Source organism: Scyliorhinus canicula, chromosome 9 (genome assembly GCF_902713615.1).
Source record: "Scyliorhinus canicula chromosome 9, sScyCan1.1, whole genome shotgun sequence".
Classification (NCBI taxonomy): Eukaryota; Metazoa; Chordata; class Chondrichthyes; order Carcharhiniformes; family Scyliorhinidae; genus Scyliorhinus; species Scyliorhinus canicula.
Genome location: NC_052154.1, coordinates 80400585 through 80424355, shown reverse-complemented (window position 1 = coordinate 80424355; position 23771 = coordinate 80400585). Strand labels below are relative to the sequence as shown.

Here is a 23771-nt window from a genome sequence, read left to right as displayed (position 1 = left end):
CCTCTGTACACCTACGGACCCACCCACATACCTCCTCATCCGACAGCAGCCCCACCTTTAACCTCCACAGCAGGCGTTGATCCTTCCCCTCCCCCAGATCCACCCAATGCGGAGCGTGGTCTGATATGGCTATCGCCGAGTACTCCACCCCTACCACCCTCGGAATCAGCGCCCTGCTGAAGACAAAAAAGTCGATCCGGGAGTAAGCCTTATGGACGTGGGAGAAAAACGAGAACTCCCTACCTCCCGGCCTCATAAACCTCCAACGGTCCACCCCTCCCACCTGGTCCACCGACCCATTCAGCCACCTTACATTCCATGTGACCAGCCGAATGGGGGGGGCTATTCCCCCTCACTCTGCGCCGGTCAGCCATAACTCTCCCTCAGCCCACTACGTGCCCGCAGTACACCCTTCGGCCCTTCCAGCAGCAACCCGGTACCCCCCCACTACTCCCCCCCTAGCTGCGTTACCCCTCTCGTTGTACTTCTGTAAGACAGCCAACTCCTTCTGACCCCGGCTGCTCCCGCCACCCCAATGACCCCCCCCCCCCCGTGTGACACAACCGCCACTCCCCCGGCCTGGTGCAGGCCTCTCCCACTCCACCTCCAGCGCGGGAAAAAAGCCTGCGCTTCCATCTGAAACCCCGTCCCCCGACCTTAAACACGGGAAAGAAAAGGGCGCGCGACCCAACGGACCTGCAATACAGCTCCCCAACCCTCCACCAGTGAGAAAAACACAGAAATAAATAGTTGAAAAGCCCCAAAAAGAGAAAAAACAAAAAAGGACCAATAAAGAATTACCAGGGAGAACAGAGCCTCCGGACAATATACATCAATCCCCAACCCCCCCTCAGTCCGAGTCCAGCTTCTCTGCCTGGATGAAGGCCCAGGCATCTTCCGGGGAGTCAAAATAGAGCTGGCTGTCTTTATAAGTGACCCAGAGGCGTGCCTGCTGTAGCAGGCCGAACTTCACCCCTTTCTTGTGCAGCACTGCCTTCGACTGGTTAAAACCATCCCTTCTCTTCGCCACCTCCACGCTCCAGTCCTGATAAATCCGGATTCTCTGCGTTCTCCCACCTGCTGCTCCTCTCCTTTTTAGCCCATCTCAGCACACACTCACGGTCGACGAAGCGGTGAAAACGGACCAGCACCGCGCTTGGCGGCTCGTTCGGCCCGGGCTTTCTCAGCAACGCTCGATGGGCACCCTCCAGCTCCAAGGTCCCTTGGAAGGACCCGGCCCCCATTTGCAAGTTCAGCATCAAGGCCACATAGGCCCCCAGGTCCGATCCCTCCAGCCCCTCCGGGAGGCCCAGGATCCGCAAGTTCTTCCGCTGCGAGCCGTTGTCCATTTCCTCCATCCTCGCTTGCCATTTTTTGTGCAGCGCCTCGTGCGATTCCACCTTCACTGCCAGGCCTAGGATTTCATCCTCGTTCTCCGAGGCCTTGTGCCGTAACTCGTGGATCTCTGCACCCTGAGCCGTCTGAGTCGCCTTGAGCTTATCCAGTGAGGCCTTAAAGTGGTTCCAGCAGCTCAGCTTTCAGCTCTCTGAAACAGCGCTGAAGCTGCTCCTGCGCCCACTGTTGCCACACTGCCAGTTCCCCGCCCGCCACCATCTTGTTCTTCCTGTTTCGCACCTTTCTTTGCTCCAAAGCTGATTTTTTTGACCGCCTCCTGGTCCAGCCCATCCACCAGCAGATAAACGCAGCAGATGTGTTCCCCCACCGGGGAAAGTCCAGCCAGCGCCGCAATGGGCCATTAAAAGAGCCCAAAAGACCGAAAAAAGCGGGAGCCACCGAATGTGCAGCTTAGCTCTGCATAACCGCAACCGGAAGTCGAGACGGATTTTATTAATGTGCAAGGACTCGAAGGCACCGAGTGTAGAGGCTTGGGTTACCGACATGGCTGGGTTACTCAGCCTCGAGAAAATAAAAATAAAGTTTGCCTTAAGAGGGTCTACGCTAGGGTTCTGTCAGAGGTGGCAGCCGTTCGTTGACTTTCTCAGGGAAAATTAAAATGTCAGCAGCAGCAGCAATCCGTGGGGGGGGGGGTGAGTGCTTCATTGGGATGGTGTGGGAAGTCTGGGTCGCGTGGGTAATGCGTGTTTAATTGTTATTGTATATTCTAATGTTCACTATAGTTTGTTTTGTTATGGTTACTACTGTTTAATTATGAAAAATTCTGCAAAATCTTAATAAAAATACTTATTAAAAAAGGGTAGCTTCAACTTCCTCACTTGGCAGGAAATGCAACAGATTCTCAAACCTTTGGGTGAAAAAGTTCTTCCTCAACTCCACTCCCCCTTATTTTGAGGCTATGCCCCCTAGTTCCATTTTCACCCATCAGTGGAAACAACCTCCCTGCTTCTATCTTAACTATTCCCCTCATTATTTTATGTTTCTGCAAGATCCCCTTCATTTTTCTAAATTGCAATAAGTATAGACCCAGTCAACTCAGTCTCTCCTCAAAAGCCAATCCTCTCAACTCCTGAATCAACCTAGTTAATCTCCACTGCACCCCCTCCAGTGCCAGTACATCCTTTCTCAAATGAGACCAAAACTGTACACAGTACTTCAGGCATGGCCTCACCAGCATCTTAGAGAGCTGCAACATAATCTCCCGTGTTTTTAAACTCCATCCTTCGAGCAATGAAGGACAAAATTCCATTTGCCTTCTTAATTACCTGCTACATCGGCAAACCAACTTTTTGCAATTAATGCACAAGGACACCCAGGTCCCTCCACACAGCAACATGCTGCAATTTTTTACCATTTAAATAATAATCCATTTTGCTGTTATTCCTACCAAAATGGATGACCTCACATTTACCAACATTGTACTCCATCTGCCAGACCCTTGCCCACTCATTTAAGCACTGTGAAAAATCACTTTGAAAGGCCTCCACTGTTCCTCAATTGTCCCACCATAAAGTCTTTGCTCCCAGTTTACCTTAGCAACCCCTCCCTCATCACATTGTAGTCTCCTTTGTTTAAGCCCAAGATACAGGTATTGGATTTTGACCTCCTCACCCTCCAAATTGAATTTTAAATTTCAACCATATTATGATCGCTCCTTTCAAGAGGATCCCGAACGAGATCATTAATTATTCCTGTCGCATTACACAGTACCAGAGCTAGGGTAGCTTGCTCCCTCGTAGGTTCCATTACATTCTGTTCGAGAAACTGTCACGGATACATTCTATGAGCTCCTCCTCAAGGCTGCCTTGACTGACCTGGTTGTCATTAAGTGGACAGAATGTATTGTGACGTAATGTTATCCATTACTGTCTGCACATTTACATTCTCAGGCTCAGTTCCAATTGATGACAGGTGGCTCTCTGCTTTCAGTTTTCAATATAGCTTTTTGTTTTTTTGCAGGCTAGAAAAGGACCAAATGAGGATGTTGTTGCCTATGCTAGTCTAAACCTAAAACACGACAATGGATCCCCCAAATGGAGACACGAGAAAGAGCACACCATCTATTCCCAGGTAGAACACAGGGATTGGGGCCAGTAATGTCCAAACAATTTTCATGCAAGATCCACATTGTGTTAACAGTGTTATTGCTGAAATTGGACAGGATAGATTTGACTTCATGGAACAGAATTTAAAATGTCCTAAAGAACCAGGGTCTCTCCCAGTGACTTGCTTGGAAGTCGCAATCAAAGGCGATATCAAAAGGGCGGTGGCTTATTATCCTCATTTCCTGGTCGGAGCTGGCTATGATAATGATTGTCCTAAATCACAAAATAAGAAATTCACTTAGCAAGAGTAGGAAGTATTTATATTACAGAAGTCTTCCCAACACCAGCTGAAACCAGCACCAGGAAAATGTAAGCCATTAGACAGAGGAGAGTCAGTTTCCACAAGCCTCATATAGTACCATATATTCCTAGGTACAGCTCAGATCATTAATTGAAACACATCAGAGTTTAGTACTATACTGAGCTGCAGGGAATGGGAAGGTCGCAGGTCTAGTCAACCAACTGGTTGTGTCGGCTGAGCTCAGCCAAGGTTCATATTTGCCTCGTGTCCGAGAGATTGGCGGTGGTAGGGAAGACAACTGGAAAAGGGAACCTTGAAGCCTTTCCCCATAGGCTAAGCAGATCACTTGGGCTGGCGGGGCCAAACAATTAGGGCTTAAGACTGTAGTTTGCAATATCAACATTCGGAATACTGTTGTAGAAGTGCTGGGTTCGAATGACTGGTGACTAAGGACAACAGTTTATTAAATTCACTGAGCATGTGTCTGCTGTAGGGGGAACTCCTACGCTACCAACAAATAGAACCATAGAATTCCTACAGTGCAGAAAGAAGCCATTCGGCCCAGAAAGTCTGCACCGATCCACTGAAAGGGCACCCTACCCAGGCCCACTCACCCACCCTATTCCCAAAACCACACCTAATCTGCACATACTTGGACATTAAGGGGGCAATTTATCATGGCCAATCTACCTAACCTGCACATCTTTGGACTGTGGGAGGAAACCAGAGCACCCGGAGGAAACCCACAGACATGGGGAGAACGTGCAAACTCCAGTCACCCAAATCCAAAATCGAAGCAGTGTCCCTGGGGGTGTGAGGCAGTGTTAACCACTGTGCTGCCCACTCCTATAGGTAACCCTTTAAATGTCCACATAATCACCGGTATGAAATTCTTTGCCTGCTGTTTAATAAATTGCCAATGATATCAAATTCAGAGGAATGGTTAAAAAAGGATGAGACCAATAGACTGCATCAGAACACAAACAAGAAGAATATGCAGCCAAGTGGCAAATATAATTTAAAATGTGAGGTGATAGACTTTGGCTGAAGGGTTCGGGATAAGTAACACCCAGTTACTGGCACAGTTCTAAAGATTGTGCAGGACAGCTATTTGCATCAATGGCTGGACATAATACAGGATTGGCTAGTACAGGAGTGGCAAGCAAAAGGTGAAGAGTAAAAAGTTTTGCTTAGGACACAGAGTTTTGCACCCAGTTCTGGCCACCACATATTAAGTATTCGAGTCCTACAGAATGTGCAGAGGAGATGCAACAATGATTCCCGGCGTGGTGGTGGGGGGAGGGGGGGGGCATTTTTAGCTCCAACGCTAGATTGGAGAAGCTGGGGCAACAAAATGGCCCACAGATTGAAGGGGAAGAAAAGGAAATTATGTGGCCACTTTCCTTCCAGGCTACTCCATCAGTGTAGGGGATGGAACTGCTCCAAGGAGAGCCTTTAGTCTTGATGGGCCATATGACTTTAAACTGAGAAAAAAAAAATGATTAGTCTTTTATGAACCCAGTTGCCCAAGTAATGCCTTGACGAATGAACAGATGATATTAAATATTACTTTCAGACTAAACAAGGAAATGGAGATAACAAGCTGACTTACGCCACTCTGCAGCTCGCTGATTCTAAGAAAATATCGAACTCTAAACGACAAGACGAACATGTAGAGTATGCAGAAGTGACCGTGACAAAGAAAGACATACCGAGAACCTGAAAACAACTCAAATATGAGCGCTATTTATAGGTGTCGGATCAGATGCTCTGCCTGACGGCAGGTCAGTCCCACAGCACCATGTACCCCACCATAGATATGGCAAGGAGGCAGGTCCCAAATCCACCCCAGCTGGAATGGGGATTAAACCCCAGACTGTTGGCACCAATCCGATCTACAGCAGCTACTTCGCCCTCCCTCCTTTTTTTTTTTAAATACAAGTTTAAAATGCCCAATTCTTTTCTTCTCCAATTAAGGAGCAATTTGGCATGGCCAATCCACCAAGCCTGCACATCACTTTGGGTTGCAGGGGTGATATCCACGTAGACACGGGGAGAATGTAAAAACGCCACAGTGACCCGGGACCGAACCCAGGTCCTCGGCGCCGTAAGGCAGCAGTGCTAACCACTGCGCCACCTTATACCAGCTACTTTTACATCCAAGTTGTACCCTGGAACTATAGATAGTGGTGATAGAGCTTCAGTTATTTCCACCACACAGCTGACCAAGAATCTCCCCCATTCTTACTGTCGGTCATAGCCAATTTAGCGATATTCCTGGGCTAACCGTTCTTGCCCATCAACTCAGAGTGGAGCTGGAACCCAAAGCCTTAGAATCAGGGAAGCTACCCCTTGCCAAAGTACCTGGTATTTGATTGTACACCACAGAGTTTCATTTATTGCAAATTACAGAATAATGTGAAACAGCACAAGGACCTAGGGTGAGTGTTGAGACGGGTATGTGGTGAAATTCTCACCATCAAATGTTGAAGTGGCAAACCATGTCTGATAGCAGTTGCTTTTTATGCTATTGCATGGTTTTGCAAAGTAACGAGTCACAAATTTGCTCTGGTCGGTGTTGACTGGATTTGAAACATGCAAGTTTTTGAAATGAGATCAATCAAGTCATCCAAATTTTGCAATGCCAGCTTTACTGAGTTTCTATGGTTTGGGATTCCTTATGGAGCCGTTTAATAAAATGCATATTAATTTAATGTTTAAGAATATAAGCTGCCTTTTTAAAATTTGTTCTATTTGTTACTGTTTAAGGCAACAGCAAGCATTTGTTGTAATCTTGAACATAGGAATTAGGAGCAGAAGTAGGCAATTCAGCCCGAGCCTGCTCCGCCATTCAATCAGATAAAGGCTGAACTCTTCCCCGTCTCAAATCCATCTCCCTACCTGTTCCTGAGATCCCTTTAACCAGTTTTATCAGAAATATATCTATCTTTTTCTTGAAACTATTGAATGACTCAGGCTCTCCCACACTATGGGGCAGAGTTCACAAATTCACCACCCTCTGCGAGAAGTAGATCCTTCTCATCTCAGTTCTAAATCTAGTGTTGTGACATAGAATAATAGGAAATCCAATGTATAACGCTGTAAAATTCAAACTGTTTAATAGGATCCCAACCAAACTGTTTAATAGGATCCCAATTTCAATTGAGGGACAGACAAAGAACAATACAGCACAGGAACAAGCCCTCCAGGCCCGTTCCAATCGCGATGCCCCAATGAAAAAAAAACACCTGCCCTTAACTCAGTCACTATCCCTCTATTTCCTCACTATTCATGTACCCAGCCAGATACAGCATGTGCCTGCTTCCAACACAGTCTCTGGCAGCAAGTTCCAGACACCCATCACTCCCAGAGTTAAAAACTTACCCCGTACATCTCCCTTAAACTTTTCCCTCTCACCTTGAACCTATGCCTCCTTATAATTGACGCTTCCACCCTGAAAAAGTCTCAATTTTGTAGACCTCTATCAGGACATCCTACCTTTAAAGAGAAAGCATCACGAGGCTACTCAGAAACCTGCAGCCAGCAACTAATGAAACATTTAGAAATTCATTTTTGCCACTACCAGAGAGGTGCAGTTGTTAGTGTCAAACCCTAGAGATCAAAATAGCTCAAAGAGTGAACACAGTTAACATGGAGCCTACCATTATAAATGAACCCATTCCTCGGTTAGTACGCCAATAACATCCAGCAAGGGTCTTTTGGAAACAAATGGGTCAAAAAGGAGGATACAGGATCATAAGCCAGGTTCTACAACCAAGAATAGAAGGTATTTGGAGAGGGGCCCACCAACAGATATATTTCTGACAAACAGCAAAAAAAAAAAAGTCCTGACCTTCTGAGGGCCTCGGTGATAGAGTTCAGGCATTTTGGTAGAGAGAGAGTGTGTGTCTGTGTGTGTGTGTATATATATATATATAGAAGAGGTGGGAGAACCACTTGGTTACTTTGCCAAAACTTGAAGATCAGTTCAAAGGGTCAAGGGAAAAGAGAGGGAGTGAAACCACAAAGAAAAGAAAAAAAAGTGTCATCAACTGCATTGTCAAACTTACAGCATGAGACTAATGATAGTCCCACTGGCCGCTTCACACTAAAGTAACACAATTCCCCCCCCAATCACTCCCACAAGTGACAGACCCATTCACACATTGCTAGTCCTGGCACCAACCAACTTTTGAAGCCAAACATATAACTGTATAAACTGCAACATTTCAGTGCACTGTGACTCCAACAGTACTACTAACTGCATCTGCCAGAAGTAATGTTCTAGCATTCCATTCTGTCAGTGTGATGTGAAACATTACAATGACATACAGCATCATAATAGGCAAAACCTTCAAGATACAAGATACTTGACTCCATTTAAGAATGTGGATGATACAGGCAAGGCCTCATGTCACCAAGGGACATTTCTTTAACCTACTGTGGTCAATAATGATTCTACAATTTCCATGTTCTAACTCTCATTTCTTGCCAAGCAGGAATGAATACATCTCCTGTGCAACATATCTAAATGAACCATGGACACACTACCAACTCGGGACACAAAGCCAAAGCCTAGAACGGCAAGTGGTGTGTTACCTTTCAGGATTACAATTTTCTTTTGTTTAAAAACAGCCCAGGCTAACCTTAGTAGCTTTAGTCCAGTACAGGTTTCTTCTTCCTTCGTAGTTTTAACAATTTCCCAGTATTTTTTTTGAATACATTTTGACACAAATTCATGAAAATCTACAAGTAGCCTTATGGACTGCCTGCAACGCGGTATTTACTGTAGTACCCACAGATTCTGATCATTGCAATTTTCTGAAGATTAAAGTACTTCACACAATTTAAATTATACTCAGCAGACACTGAGCAAATTGGACAGGCCCACAAACCAGCAAAAGACAGGTCATTGGCACACCGCAATCACATGGAATGAGCAGAAAACATGAGCATTTGTGCAAAATGTACAAAGAGTTAAAATCCCAACCAACAGTATAAAGTCACAAGTCCCAGAACTGATCGTAAAGGAGTCCAAATATAAAGATGTGGACTCCAAGAGGAGCAGCAAAAACCTTTCTACTGCATCAATCAAAGCAGCAGAATCCATTCAGTGAATTACCAATCCTACTAGATTGCGTGCTACATTCAATTACAAAGTAGAAGTTAAAAATAAACAGGGTGAAATACAAAAATCTGAATCTTTTACACAATTAAAACCCTCAAAATGTATCTTTATCCATTTAATAAAGTAGAAAATGCAAACAATTACACACTAGCAGAAAGTAACTTTTAAAAAAGCGCACGTTCCTAGTCTTCACTTATTGTAGAGTTGAACAAGAGCACCAGTCAAGTAGAGCAGGTGCTGCAAAATGTCAGTGGGCTGGGTTTGAAGAACTGATCAATTCAGTGGCTGACAGAAGCCATGGTTGATGTTGTTCTTAAAAACTGGACTTGGATGGCCACCATGATCTTGTGCCGGAGATGTTCATAAACTTCAGTTATAAATAAAATTAAACCTAGAATTTAAAACAGTTGGAGAGTTTTAGATTACATAAATATTTACTGCAAGGAAAGAAATTATTTTCTCCTTTAAGTATGAACAATACAATTCAAGAGCATTAATTAAATCTTTTTAAGGAACCTGCATTAGATTTCAGGTTGCCCAATTGTATGCACTAAAGCAGCCAATGTACCCTGAATTGGAATCTCCCAGAGTTAGTTATACCATACTCACAGGAATGGTTTTAAAAGTCAACTAATTCCTGGCAGAAAATAAAAGTTATAGAAAAACAAATCATGATACAAGGGTGGTGGAGACAGATACCCTTTGTTGGAAGTCTGGTCCCTCAGTTCATGCAAGTATCCCAAATTTTTATGGGAACAAAATACTGAGGAAAACAAAATGTACAATTGACACACACTGCTTAGGTGTGAAAATTAGCCACCAGCATTTGGTATGGAAGGAGATATGCCCCAAAGTTGTGAACTGGGCTAAATCTCTGGCTTTGAAAGCAGATCAAGGCAGGCCAGCAGCACGGTTTGATTCCCGTAACAGCCTTCCCGAACAGGCACCGGAATGTGGCGACTAGGGGCTTTTCACAGTAACTTCATTTGAAGCCAACTCGTGACAATAAGCGATTTTCATTTCATTTGGGAAAAGTTCATTTCACTTCAGATTTGCATATTGATTGTTCATTAAACTCAGTACAGAAAGTTAAACCTAGTAATTTTTAAATCATGCGAGTGAGGGTGGCACAGTACCAATGGTTAGCACTCTTGCTTCACAACGCCAGGGTCCCAGGTTTGATTCCCGGCTTGGGTCACTGTCTGTACGGAGTCTGCATGTTTCCCCAGTGCCTGCATGCGTTTCTTCCAGGTGCTCCGGTTTACTCCTACAAGTCCTGCTGTTAGGTAATTTGGACATTCTGAATTCTCCCCGTGTCTCCGAACAGGTGCTGGAATGTGACGACTAGAGGATTTTCACGGTACCTTCACTGCAGTGTTAATGTAAGCCTACTTGTGACAATAACCTCAAGTCCAGAAGGTGAAGAGCACGGTCCTGTTACTTCAGGTGTTAAGATAGAAATGATTTCCCCCCCCTCCACCCCAAATGTAATCTTTGTATCTCTTTCAGATTGGACTCACCCCCTTTTTCAGCTCTTCCATTTCTCAATCCTTAAAATTTGATTAAGGCGGCTCAGAAACTATGCCCCTAGCTTTCTCTCTTTCTGCCCCCCCCCCCCCCCCCCCCCCCCGCCCACCCATCTTATCTACTTGCAGCTGCAGCAATTTACAAAGCAAAAACGTGCAACTAACCAGGCAACCAAAAGGTCAAATGGGCTGAATTTGCTGCAGCAGAGCATCTACAGGAAATGTCTAGCTGACCTAAAGGGACATCCCCATCTCTATTTTTACATTTAGTAATGAGGTCCTTGAGAAAAATGGAAGACAGGCCCTTCATAGGAATTTAAACAAATGCGAGAGAGCACCTGGTGTGCAGAGTTCAGTCACAGGTCTGCCATGACATCACTGAACAGTGGAATAGGCTTGGAGGGTTAAATTACCTACTCTGTTCCCTAATCATACAATTTACAGTGCAGGAGACCATTCAGCCCATTGAGTCTGCACCCTACTCAAGCCCACACCTCCACCCTATCCCTGTAAACCAATAACCCCGCCTAACCTCTTTTGTGGGCACCAAGGGCAATTTAGCATGGCCAATCCACCCAACCTGCACATCTTTGGACTCTGGGAGGAAACCGGAGCACCCGGAGGAAATCCATGCAGACAGGGGGAGAATCGTGCAGACTCCGCAGAGACAATGGCCCAAGCCAGGAATTGAACCTGGGCCCTTGGAGCTGTGAAGCAACTGTGCTAATCACTGTGCTACCGTGAAATGAAATGAAAGTAGGGCAACGTTTGATCTGCCCACAAAGACAGTTAACTTATAAACAAGGAAGACTGGTCTTGGAAAGGGTCCAGAGGAAGTTCACAAGAATTATCCCTGGAATGAAGAACTTTCATGTCATATGAGGAACTTGAGGACTCTGGGTCTGTACTCGTTCGGAGTTTAGAAGGGTGAGAGGGGATCTTATTGAAACTTACAAGATACTGCGAGGCCTGGATAGAGTGGATGTGGAGAGGATGTTTCCACTTGTAGGAAAAACTAGAAGCAGAGGACACTATCTCAGACTAAAGGGACAATCCTTTACAGAGATAGATAGGTTCTTGAACAATAAGGGGATCAGGGATTATGGACGAAGGTAGGAGAATGGGGATGGGAAAATATCAGCCATGATTGAATGGCGGAGCAGACTCGATGGGCGAAGTGGCCTAATTCTGCCCCCATGTCTTACGGTTTTATGGTCGAACACATGTTGGCAAAGAGGGAAAATGCACATTGCTCACAATTTTCTAGGTAGATCTCCCACCCCAGCACCAGGGTCCCTGGTTCACATTTTAATGTGCAAGGATACAAATAAGTCAGTACAGATCAGATTCATGACTGATGTATTTATCACAGGTCTGCGAAGGCTGCTTCTGACCTTGCCAATGCAAAATAATATCAAAGCAAATTAGAGCTGATCCCCCTCCCCCAGCCCATTGTAAGCTCTAAACTATGAATGAAGCAGTGTGTGCAGGAATTATATTCCTTTATTACCTGCTCAAAAGCTGAGGAAGACTGGAGATGATGGGTCCATAACCTGGAGCGTTGTCATAAAGCTCAAATAACGGTGCAGCAACCAGCTTGTAATTCTTTGGCACTGCAAACAGGGCTGAAGTCCAACACAGATCATTAGACACCAAAAGAAGCAAAGCTGTGTCAAAAATACAGCAACAGGCATCCATTAAACTATCTATCCTAGTTGCTTAGCTCGTAAAGATAGCAGCCCAAATCTTGTCAGAAAAAATTCAGAACACACTTATTACAAACAATGTTCAGCACAAAACAAGCCATTCAATCCAACTGGTCCATATTGGCATTTACACTTCATACAAAACTCGCTTCTAGCACGCCATTCCACCTGGGCAAGTTTCCCTTAATTGCCCTGTTGGAAACAACTTTTGTGCCTAGCAAACCCTCTCAACCTTAATGTGAAAATCACTCAGAAGACAAGCTAGTCACTTCATTCTAGATTAAAATTTATTTTTTGTCTCTTTCCAATGCAATATGTATTTTCACACTTCTGGCAACTTAAGGCCACAAAATTGGAGCGGAGATGTAGCAGGAACAGTAAAATCTAATTGGAAATGGTACATGCAAAATGCCCTGTTCCATTAAGGTTTGGGGGGGGTTACAGGAAATGGAAGGTGACCACAGGCCGATCACACAAGCGTCAAATGTTTGCCACTTCAGGGAAAGTGTCAGGGGGCATCTGTAAACAATATGCCAGAGGAGAGATTTTGTATGGCATAAGCATTCATGGGCAAAATAAATTTAAATATGAAAGCACACGAGATTGAACAGCTCAGAAAAAATGCAAGGAGGAAGCCACTTGGATCATACAACACCAATCTCCCCCATATCTTCTCACTCTTCAGGTACAATGCTCGGAGAGGGCATTGATGACCATAGACCTCCACGTTAGTCTTGCTCTAGGGACATAGACAGTCTTTGTTGGTGGTATATTCATCCAGATTGCAAAGCTCTTCAAAAATACAGTTCTTTGTTTATCTCTATCACTTTACTACTGGCATTTCCCACCAGCAGACCTTCTAAGTGTCCAGAATATTCCAACAACCTCAGTTAGCCGTTCTTTTGATCTCAGATTTAAACTAGCACCTCTTCATTGGCCATGAGACTGGTCCAAGATATCTTCATTATTTACTTTAAAAAACATCAGTCCATCTTGCAGCCTCAATTGTTCTCTGCACTGTTTCACAGATGGTCCAACACATATTTTCTACGTCAAAATTGGAGTATTCTGGCATCCCATTTGAGTTGATCATCTTTTTCATTTTTGAATGCATCTTTAGCCACTCCAATCCTTTGTCTTATTTCTTGGTCGCACAGTCTGGTGTTAAAATACTTGCTAGGTAACAAAATTTGTCACCTGTTTGAACTTTGCATTCTTCAGTGATCTTATATTCTGGTAGGATTTCCTTTTTGGACACTACTACACGTTGTTTCCTTCATCAATTTTGTCTCAGTCCTTCCTTCTCACTGACCCATGACTCAATCTAAAATATTTGTTTCTCTTCAGAGTCAGCAATAAGAACAGGGTCATAGGTGCATCTTATATTAAGGTTGTAGCCTCAAACTAATAATCCAGTAAGGTCCTCAATCTAAGAATATTTGCACCAGACAAACCAAATAAATCTGGGGAGAAAACACCTCTACCTGACTCCTCTAAACCTCTGCAAAAATCACTAGGATTGTTCCCAGTAAATATTTCTCCTCATTAAGATCTTTGGAATCGAGACCAAGATAACACAATCAGTTCCTCATGTTTCACCTTATCAAGTGCCTTCCTATACTGAATAAAATGCAAGAATACATTTTTTTTTCATCTCTGGCTCTTTCAGATAGCATGCATACCATAAGGATATCATTTCTCCTTCAATCTTCTAATTGTTGTCTTTTCTTCAGGTCAGTTGTCTTCAAACAAAGTGTTGTACATTCAGTCCATCTTGCAAGCACACTTGGGGAAGTTATAGAAAAAGGACCATATTTCCCGTTGTTAAATCTGCAAGACGTACATCTAACATTTCTTGCATGTTGCCCAATGCTGTTAGGCATTATTCTTCAGTCTGTGTCTTTACATTTTTCTACTCCGGACCCATTTTTCCTTCTCTTCAACTGGTTTGTTTTATCTTTTTACCAATTTCTGATATTTCCATTGATCTATTTTCTTCACCTTTCTCTTCTGTACTCCATCAGGCCCGATATTTCACTGGTCATTTACTTTGATCTCTTTAATTGGAATGGTGCTTCTTGCTCATTCTGAAGCTTTGAACATTACACATGTTCCACATATCTTACCTGCTCAAAACGAATAGCAAATTTGATTATTTCAGACAGATGCCACCATGACTTACAAGTCAGCTGCTGAGCCAACTGACATCTGTTTTATGCTGGGGCTAAAGGATGGTGAGAGGAATCTTTGGGCAGATTTTGTTCACAGTAACATTAGCCATGGTTTACTGACAGCACTCGAGCTTCTGATCTTAGACTGAAGCACAAGTCCTTTTCCAGGACCTTTGCACACACAACCCGAGGCTGACTTTAATGGAATAATTGTCTATATGGACGTCAGTAAGGCCTCTGATCCCGTGTGACTTCACCTTTTGTACCAGTCTGCCATGAGGGACTTTGTCAGAGGTGAGCTGGCAAGATGGATACAGATCTGGCTAGGTCATAGAAGACAGATAGTAGCAAAGAAAGGGTGCTTTTCTGATTGGAGGGCTGTGACTAGTGTTCCGCAGGGATCAGTGCTGTGACCGTTGCTGTTTGTAGTATATATGAATTATTTGGAGGAAAATGTAACTGGTCTGATTAGTAAGTTTGCAGACAACACAAAGGTTGGTGGAATTGCAGATAGCGATGAGTTCGGTCAGAGGATACAGCAGCATTTAGATCATTTGGAGACTTGGGCGGCGAGATGGCAGATGGAGTTTAATTCGGACAAATGAGAGGTGATGCATTTTGGAAGGTCTTATAAAGGTAGGGAATATACAGTAAATGGTAGAACCCTCAAGAGTATCAAAAGTCAGAGAGATCTAGATGTACAGGTCCACAGGTCACTGAAAGGGGCAACACAGGCGGAGAAGGTAGTCAAGAAGGCATATGGCATGCTTGCCTTCATTGGCTGAGGCATGGAGTACAAATATTGGCAAGTCATGTTGCAGCTGTATAGAACCTTAGTTAGGCCACATTTGGAGTATCGTGTTCAATTCTGGTCGCCACACTACCAGAAGGATGTAAAGGCTTTAGAGACGGTGCAGAAGAGATTTACCAAGATGTTGCCTGGTATGGAGGACATTAGTCATGAGAAGAGGTTGAACGAACGTGGTTTGTGCTCACTGGAACGAAGGAGGTTGAGGAGCAACCTGATAGAGGTACACAAAATTATGAGGGGCATAGACAGAGTGGATAGTCAGAGACTTTTTCCCAGGGTAGGGGAATTACTAGGGGGCATAGGTTTAAGGTGCAAGGGGCAAGGTTTAGAGGAGATGTACGAGGCAAGTTGTTTTTTTTTTTATACACAGGGGGTAGTGCGTGCCTGGAACTCGCTGCCGGTGGTGGAAGTAGGGACGATAGTGACGTTTAAGGGGCATCTTGACAAATACATGAATAGGATGGGAATAGAGGGATACGGACTCCGGAAGGGTAGAAGATTTTAGTTTAGACGGGCAGCATGGTCACCGCAGGCCTGGAGGGCCTGTTCCTGTGCTGTACTTTTCTTTATTCAATACTGGAAATGCCATTGCCATTTCCGAAATGCCATTGCCATTTCCGAAATGCCACTCTTTCAGATTGGCCTTTGGCCAGTCTGCCTACTCAAACAAAGCCCATGGCATTGATTGATGAATAGCTGAGGACCTCCATTGTTACTACGAGAATGGAGGTTTTCTTCATATTTCAGGAGGAATAGTGCATTTGTTTCAGTATAGAAGACCATATAAATTATTTAATTAAGTTGGGAAAAGGTTACAAGAAACCATTTATTTGGAAGAATTAAGTCATGAAAGGATAATTACTTTTGGTTTGTGCATTGGTAATGAGTATGGTGGGATTGAGTTACATGTAATTAGGTTGGATCTAACATTTGCATTTTCTTTAAAGATAGGTTCAGAGTTTGATTACCAAAAGAGAAGTTCAGAGGTGACAAGAAACATTTTGCAACTTACAGGAATTCCATGGATAAACAGAGGTTATATTACATCTTACTGATCCAAAAGCAGAGACAAAATAGAAACTGGAAAGATGAGAGTCTGAGGTTAGGTGTTGGCCCTGCGAGGAGGATCTCCTAGAAACAGTTATGGGCTGGGAAAAGGTGCAGTTTGAATCAACCATCCAGTCAAGCCAGCAAACCCATGGGCTACAATCTTGTTCTGAAGATTTCTTAGATGCCCACAGCAGAGTGGGGAGGAGGTTTGAGCGGTATACCTTATTGAAGTGACAGCAACTTTGCCTTGGGAAATATTACTGGAATGTTAGAGTTAAACATCCATAAGTGGTGGTGGTTGGATTGGATTGGATTTGTTTATTGTCACGTGTACCGAGGTACAGTGAAAAGTATTTTTCTGCGAGCAGCTCAACAGATCATTAGGTACATGGGAAGAAAAGGGAATAAAAGAAAATACATAATAGGACAACACAAGATATACAATGTAACTACATAAGCACTGGCATCGGATGAAGCATCCAGGGTGTAGTGTTAATGAGGTCAGTCCATTAGAGGGTCATTTAGGAGTCTGGTAACAGTGGGGAAGCTGCTGCTTTTGAGTCTGTTCGTGCGTGTTCTCAGACTTCTGTATGTCTGCGTGGGTATCACCCGCACAACCTAAAGATGTACAGGGCAGGTAGATTGGCCATGTTAAAATGCCCATTAATTGAAAAAAAAAAGAAAAACTGGGTACTCTAAATTCTTAAAAAATTTAAAAAATGACAGGGAAAGCTTGAAGGGCCTGGTGGCATTCTCCTGCTTCTAATTCTTGTATCTTGTGTGAATTTGTGGCTCAAAGACTAGTGTTGGAGAAGTGGGTTCCAGTTCGTAGAATTTACAGTGCATAAGGAGGCGATTCAGCCCCCCGAATGAGCACCCCATCTAAACCCACAACTCCACCCTCTCCCCATAACCCAGCAACCCCACCTCATGTTTTGGACACTACAGAGTAATTTAGCGTGACCAATCCGCCTACCCTGCACATCTTTGGACTGTGGGAGGAAACCGGAGCACCTGGAGGAAACCCACGCACACACAGGGAGAACGTGGAGACTCCGCATAGACAGTGACCCAATGCGGGAATCAATCCTGGGACCCTGGAGCCACAAAGCAACTGTGCTAACCACTATACTACCGTGCCACCCATGGGGTACTGGCACCAGTACTAGGGAAAGTCAGATCTATAGCATTGGGATACCCTACACCTGAACTGTGCTGGGAGCAATGTTCTTGCCACAGTACTAGGGAAGTAGAAGGGGTTTCAAACTAAAGTGGGGGCAAGGGATTACATTTTGGAAAATGTAGTAAATGAAAGAGAAGAGACCAGACAAAAGAGAAAGCTATTATTATAGGAAATGAAAAGTTAGAGGAAGAGATAGAGTGTACAAATCTAACAGTAAATCGGGATAAGATTAGGAGATTAAAATAACCAAAGGATAAAACAGAAGACTGCGTCGGAATGCACGTAGCATTCAAAACAAAACAGATGAACTCAGAACACAGAAAGAAGTAAAATTTGTAGCCATTACAGAGACATGGCTGCAGGAGGACATGAGCGGGACCTGAATGTCAAAGGGCACAGGAAATAAGGAAGCACAGGAAGAGGGGAAAAAGTGGAGGACTGGCTCTGTTAGTTAATGATGCTAGCACAACACAGAGGGAGGGCCTACGTTTAAGAAACCAGGATGTGGAAACCGCTTGAGTAAAGATGAGTCACTTGGGGAATTAGTGTGCAGGCCTCCCAACAGTAAACACATTGTAGGGTGGAGCATAAAGGAAGAATTAATGAGAGTTTGTTCATAAAAGGTACAGCGTTATCATGGGAGATTTATAGATTGGAAACATCAGATGGGCAAAGGTAGCCCAGTTGAGTTAATTGGGTGTTTTTGAGGTAGTTCCTTAGAACAGCATGTTCTGAAGCCAACCAGAAAGCAGGCTATATTAGAAATGGTATTGTGCAATGAGATGGGAGCAATTACTGATCTCATAGAGGTGTTCCTCGGTAGCAGTAACAATGGCATGATTGAATTTTACAGTCAGTTGGAGAGAGGGGAGTTGGTCGAAGACTGTTTTTAAACTCAAAGGGCAATTATGAGGGCATGAAAGCTAAGCTGGCTAAAGTGAATTGGTAAATTAGGTTGAAGGATGAAGGATAGGTCAATAGAGATGCAGCGAGACATCCGCTGGCGGCTATGAAAGAGTAGGTCGCACATTTGGTGGCTCCTGCTCAGGCCGGACTAATCCCCGATTTTTTACCGGACTGGATTTGGAAAATTGATGGTAGAGACAATTGTTGATTGGATTCCCACAGCTATGCATGGAGAGACGGACTAGAAGTGCTCGCAAAGGAAGAAACAGACAAACAGAGAAGGCTTGGGCTGAAGCGGGAGAAAGCATGGCGGATGACCGGAGTCCTGGCCCAAAGACCCAGCGGTCAATGGAGCAGCTGATGCAATTTATGCATGAGGGCGTCGCCAGGCAGAAGCAGGAATGCTTGGACCCGATTATAGAATCAATTGCACAGCTGGAGCTCAGATTGGACGCCCAAAATCAGGCGATCCAGAAAGTAGAGGAGTCGCTGGCTGAGCAGGAGGAACATCAAACTTCAGTGGAGCTGGAGGTGTGGATGCGGAGAGACCAGCAGAAAAGGATAAAACCCGAGAATTGTCGGTCGCCCGGAGGGGTCCGAAGGAGCGGACACTGGGGCAGACATAGCGGGCATGTTCGAGAAGCTGCTGGGGGATGGGATGTTCTCCCGACCCTTGGAGATGGACAGGGCTCACAGAGCACTCGCAAGGAAGCAGTGAGTGGAGGGTGGGCAATGGTGGCGAGATTCCACTGGTACTTGGACAAGGAGCGTGTTTTACATGGGCCAGGCAGACATGGAGCTGGAAATGGGAGAACAGTATCCTGCGGATCTATCAGGACCAGAGTGCGGCGGTGGCCAGAAGAATGGGGTTTAACCAGATCAGGTCGACCCTTTTTAAGATAAAGCTGAAGTTCGGACTGCTGTATCCAGCCAGTCTCTGGGTCACATATGAGGAGCAACATTTTTATTTTGAGTCGCCTGAGGACGTGATGGACTTCGCAAAAAGGAAAGAACTGGTGGCAGACTGAGGACCTTGAACTTTGCTGCAACGTTCTCGTTTTAAAAAAACGTTTCTTGTTTTTTGTTTGTCGGACGTTATTCGTAATGCCTTCTGTATTGATTTGGGGCCAGTTGCACAGCTGAGTGAGTTAAAGTTTACATTTGCACTGGTGGAGGATGGAGGTGTATTTGTTAGACGCTGGATCTTCTGTTTGATCTTTTCTTTGTTTATCGTTTTTTTGCAAGGGCAATTGGGTTGGGACTGGTTTTTCGTTTGAATATGTGTGTATGAGCGGTGGAGGGGGACACAATAGGTGGGAGAATGGCTGGCGCCAGGGGTAGGGGCCACCAAGCTAGCTGGGCGGGCTAGCTCACGGAAGCGCAGTGGGGGATGAGCAGATGTTAGGCTTATCAAAGGGGTTGATTTACACTGTGCTGTTACGGGGGGGGGAGGGGGGAGGAGGAATGGTCTGTTGACGAGGAAGCGACTTTTCCTGAGGGACAGAGAGGAGGTTGGGGGTGGAGGCTGCCTGGGGGCGGGCCAGTGGAGGCATGGGACACGGGCTGGAGACTGGCCCAAGAAAGGTGATGGTTGATCAGCGAAGATGGGGAGGGGGGTGAACACCCCAACTAGGCTGATCACCTGGAATCTAAGAGGGCTAAATGGGCCAGTTAAGAGGGCACACGTGGAAATGTATTCAGAATTACCTGGACGTCAACGACACGGTGGGGGGGGGGGCATTGAAGGCGGTGGCCAGAGGGGAGCTGATCTCGTTATGGGCTCACAGAGAGAAGGTAGACAGGACAGAGATGGACTAACTGGTAAAGGAGATATTACAGGTCGACAGGAGGTATGCGGAGATCCCAGAGGCAGGGCTTTTAAGGGAACGGTGGAGGCTACAGGCAAAGTTTGGCTTATTAACCACAGGGAGGGCGGTAGAGCAGCTGAGAAAGGAGAGGGGGGCGATTTATGAGCATGGAGAGAAGGCCAGCAGAATGCTTGCACAGCAGCTTAAAAAGGAGAGGCAGCCAGGGAGATAGGGAAAGTAAAGGACGGAGACAGGAACCTGGTTGGAGACTCAGCAGGGGTGAACCCCTGGCGTTTTACAGTAGGCTGTTTGGGTCGGAACCCCCAGCTGGGCCGGAGGGGATGAGGCACATCTTCGGGGGGCTGAATTTCCCGAAGGTGGTAGAAAGGCTGGGGACCCCCGATCAGGTTGGAAGAGATAGCGGAGGGTCTGAAGGCCATGCAGTCGATTAAAGCCCAGGCTGGACAGGTACCAAGTGGAGTTCATAAAAGGTTGTCTGGGATATTGGGGCCGCTGTTGATGAGGACATTCAATGAGGCAAGGGAGCGTGGGGTGCTTCCTCTGACGATTTCATTGATCCTGAAGCGGGACAAGTAGCCAGAGCTGTGCAGGTCCTACAGGTCGATAACCCTATTGAATGTGGACACCAAACTGCTGGCCAGAATCTTGTCCTCTAGGATTGAGGACTATGTTCCAGACATTATTGGGGAGGACCAGACGGGGTTTGTTAAGGGAAGGCAGTTGGTGGCCAATGTAAGGTTGTTAAATGTGATCATGATGCCCCCAGAAGGAAGGGATGTGGAGGTAATGGTCGCAATGGATGCAGAAAAGGCTTTTGATGAAGTACAATGGGAATATCTGTGGGAGGTACTTGGACGGTTCGGATTTAGGTGGGGCTTTATTGACTGGGGTCAGGTTGTTGGATCAGTCTCCTATGGTGAGCGTACGGACGAATAGGACAACATCGGACTATTTTCGGCTGCATCGGGGGACGAGACAGGGATGCCTCCCTCTCCCCACTGTTGTTTGCGTTAGCCATAGAGCCCCTGGCAATCACGCTGAGAGCCTCAAGGTGCTACGCAGACTACCTGCCCCTGTATGTGTCGTACCTATTAAGAGGGAATGGAAACAATTAAGAGGATTCTGGGAGACCTCCAGTTTCGGGATATAAACTAAATATGGGGAAAAGTGAGATGTTTACGGTCCAGGCAAGGGGGCAGGAGAGGCGTTTGGGGGAGCTGCCATTTAGAGTGGTAGGTGGAAGCTTTTGGTACCTCGGCATCTAGGTGGCGCAGGAATGGGAACGGATGCACAGGCTAAATCTGGCCCGACTAGACGACAAAATGAAGGATGATTTTCGGAGGTGGAACGCACTCCCGTTGTCACTAGTTGGGAAGGTGCAGACAGTGAAAATGACGGTCCTCCCGAGATTCCTGTTTGTATTTCAGTGTCTCCCCATCTTTATTCAACGGTCCTATTTTAAAATGGATAAACAAGGTAGTTACTGGTTTTGTATGGGCGAGTAAGACCCCATGAGTAAAAAAGGGGATGCTTGAGCGGAGCCGGGGAGGGCGGTGCTGAACTTCAGTAATTACTATTGGGCAGTGAATATCGCCATGATCAGGAAATGGGTGGTGGAGGAGGGCGTGTGAGGGAGAGAGTAGAGGCAGCTTCAAGCAAGGGCGCCAGCTTGGGGACGTTTATAACAGCGCCTCTGCTGTTCCCGCCAGCACAGTACTGCACCAGCCCGTGGTGGTGCATGTGGGAGCATCAGTGTGGTCTCCAATAAATCACCGATTTGCCCCGGGAAGGATGGATGGAGGGTTTCGGAGATGGCAGAGAGCAGGGATTGAGAGGATGGGGGATATGTTTATAGAGGGGAGCTTTCCTAGCCTGAGGGAGCTGGAGGAGAAATTTGGATTGGCGAGGGGAAACCAAATTTAGGTACCTGTAGGTGTGGGACTTCCTACGTAGGCAGGTTTCAACCTTCCCGCTCCTACCGCCAAGAGGGATACAGGACATGGTAGTTTCCAGAGTGTGGGTGGGAGAAGGGAGGGTCTCTGACATCTACAAGGAACTCATGGGGTCAGAGGGGACACAGACGGAGGAGCTGAAGTGCAAGTGGGAAGAGGAGTTTGGAGGAGAAATAGAGGATGGTCTCTATGCAGATGGTCGAGTAGAGTCAACACGTCCACAACATGTGCCAGGCTCAGCCAGATACAGTTTAAGGTTGTTCACCAGGCTCACATGACAGTGGCCCGGATGAGCAGATCCTTTGGGGTAGAAGATAGGTGCGCAAGGTGTGCGGGAGGGCCAGCGAACCATGTCCACATGTTCTGGACATGCCCAAAGCTTAGGGGATTCTGGCAGGGGTTTACGGATGTCATGTCCACGGTGTTAAAAACAAGGGTGACACGGAGTCCAGAGATGGCGATTTTCAGAGTGCCGGAAGACCCAGGAATCCAGGAGGAGAAAGAGGCAGACGTTCTGGCCTTTGCTTCCCTGGTAGCCCGGAGATGGATAGTATTAGCTTGGAGGGACGCAAAGCCCCCGAAGTCAGAGACCTGGCTATTTGACATGGCTAGCTTTCTCTGCTTGGAGAAAATCAAGTTCGCCTTGAGGGTCAGTTAGGGTTCGTCCGGAGGTGGCAGCCGTTTGGCGACTTCTTTACGGCAAATTAATCATCAGCAGAAGGGGGGGGGGGGGGGGGGGGGGGGGGGGGGGGAAAGAGAGAGAGATTAGCTTAGAGTAGAGGGTTAATAAAGGTGGGACCTGTAAGGGAGGAAGATGGCATTTGCACTATGTTTATAAATTCATGTACATTGTTTACTTTGCTGTTGTTGTAAAACCATAAATACCTCAAAAAATGTTTATTAAAAAAATAGAGATGCAGTGGTAGGCATTTAAGATGTTTCAGAATGACTTCTGGTGACGGCAGGCGGGAGGCAGCCATGCGTTGGAGGGCTCTCGTTCGGGAACGGCATTGTCGGGGATTGACGCCCGGTCCTAGGGGCAGCGAAGGCGGTAAAGGTCAGAAAGCACAGGGAAGGGATATGTCGAGGACCAATAAAAAAAACGGCCGTGAAAACAGCTGAAAGTCCGTCGGGGAGTAGAAAGGTCACCCCGGGGTCAGTAAAGAAAATGGAGACTGGAGCACCAGGGGAGGCTACATTGCTTATGGCTGAAGAAATAACTATGGTGATGGCTGCGGAATTCAAAAGGCAGTTTACAAAATACATGGAGACAATGAGGAAGGAGATGAGGGAGGTTTTGAGTGTGCTGGTGGAGGAGGCGATTTCCCCGGTGACGTCGGCGGTGGCGAGCTCAGTGGCGGAGGTGCGGAAGCAAGGGAAGGCGCTGAAGGAAGTGGAGGAGACATTATTGCAGCACGGTGATCAACTTACCTCGATGGGGAAGGAGATGCGGACGGTGATGGAGATTAACAACGAACTGCAAGGAAAAATGGGAGACCTGGAAAACAGGCGACAGAATTTGAGGATTGTGGGGCCGCCCGAAGGAGTTGAAGTGCCAAGGCCGACTGAGTATTTTGCTGCGATGCTGGTGAAACTATTGGGGGAGGGGGAGGTTCCCTCCCGTTATGAACTGGATTGGGCTCATCGGTCGTGGAGGCCTGTACCAAAGGCGAGTGAGCCGCCAAGGGTAGTGACTCTTGCTTCCTTAGATACAGTGTGAAGGAGAAGGTCCTGTGCTGGGCCAAGC

The 23771-nt window shown here is 46.0% G+C and overlaps 1 protein-coding gene across 1 annotated transcript in view; it reads right to left on the bottom strand.

The window, feature by feature from the left end:
* Positions 1–8990: 8990 nt before the first annotated feature.
* nudt21 (nudix hydrolase 21) overlaps positions 8991–23771 on the bottom strand; it is a 35479-nt gene continuing 20698 nt past the window's right edge. Inside the window, exons 6-7 of the mRNA XM_038807031.1 lie at positions 11927–12041; positions 8991–9281 (exon numbers count right to left, since the gene is read on the bottom strand). Of these exons, the coding sequence (XP_038662959.1) occupies positions 9260–9281; positions 11927–12041 (137 nt within the window). The 3' untranslated portion in view covers positions 8991–9259. The remainder of the gene's footprint in view (positions 9282–11926; positions 12042–23771) is intronic.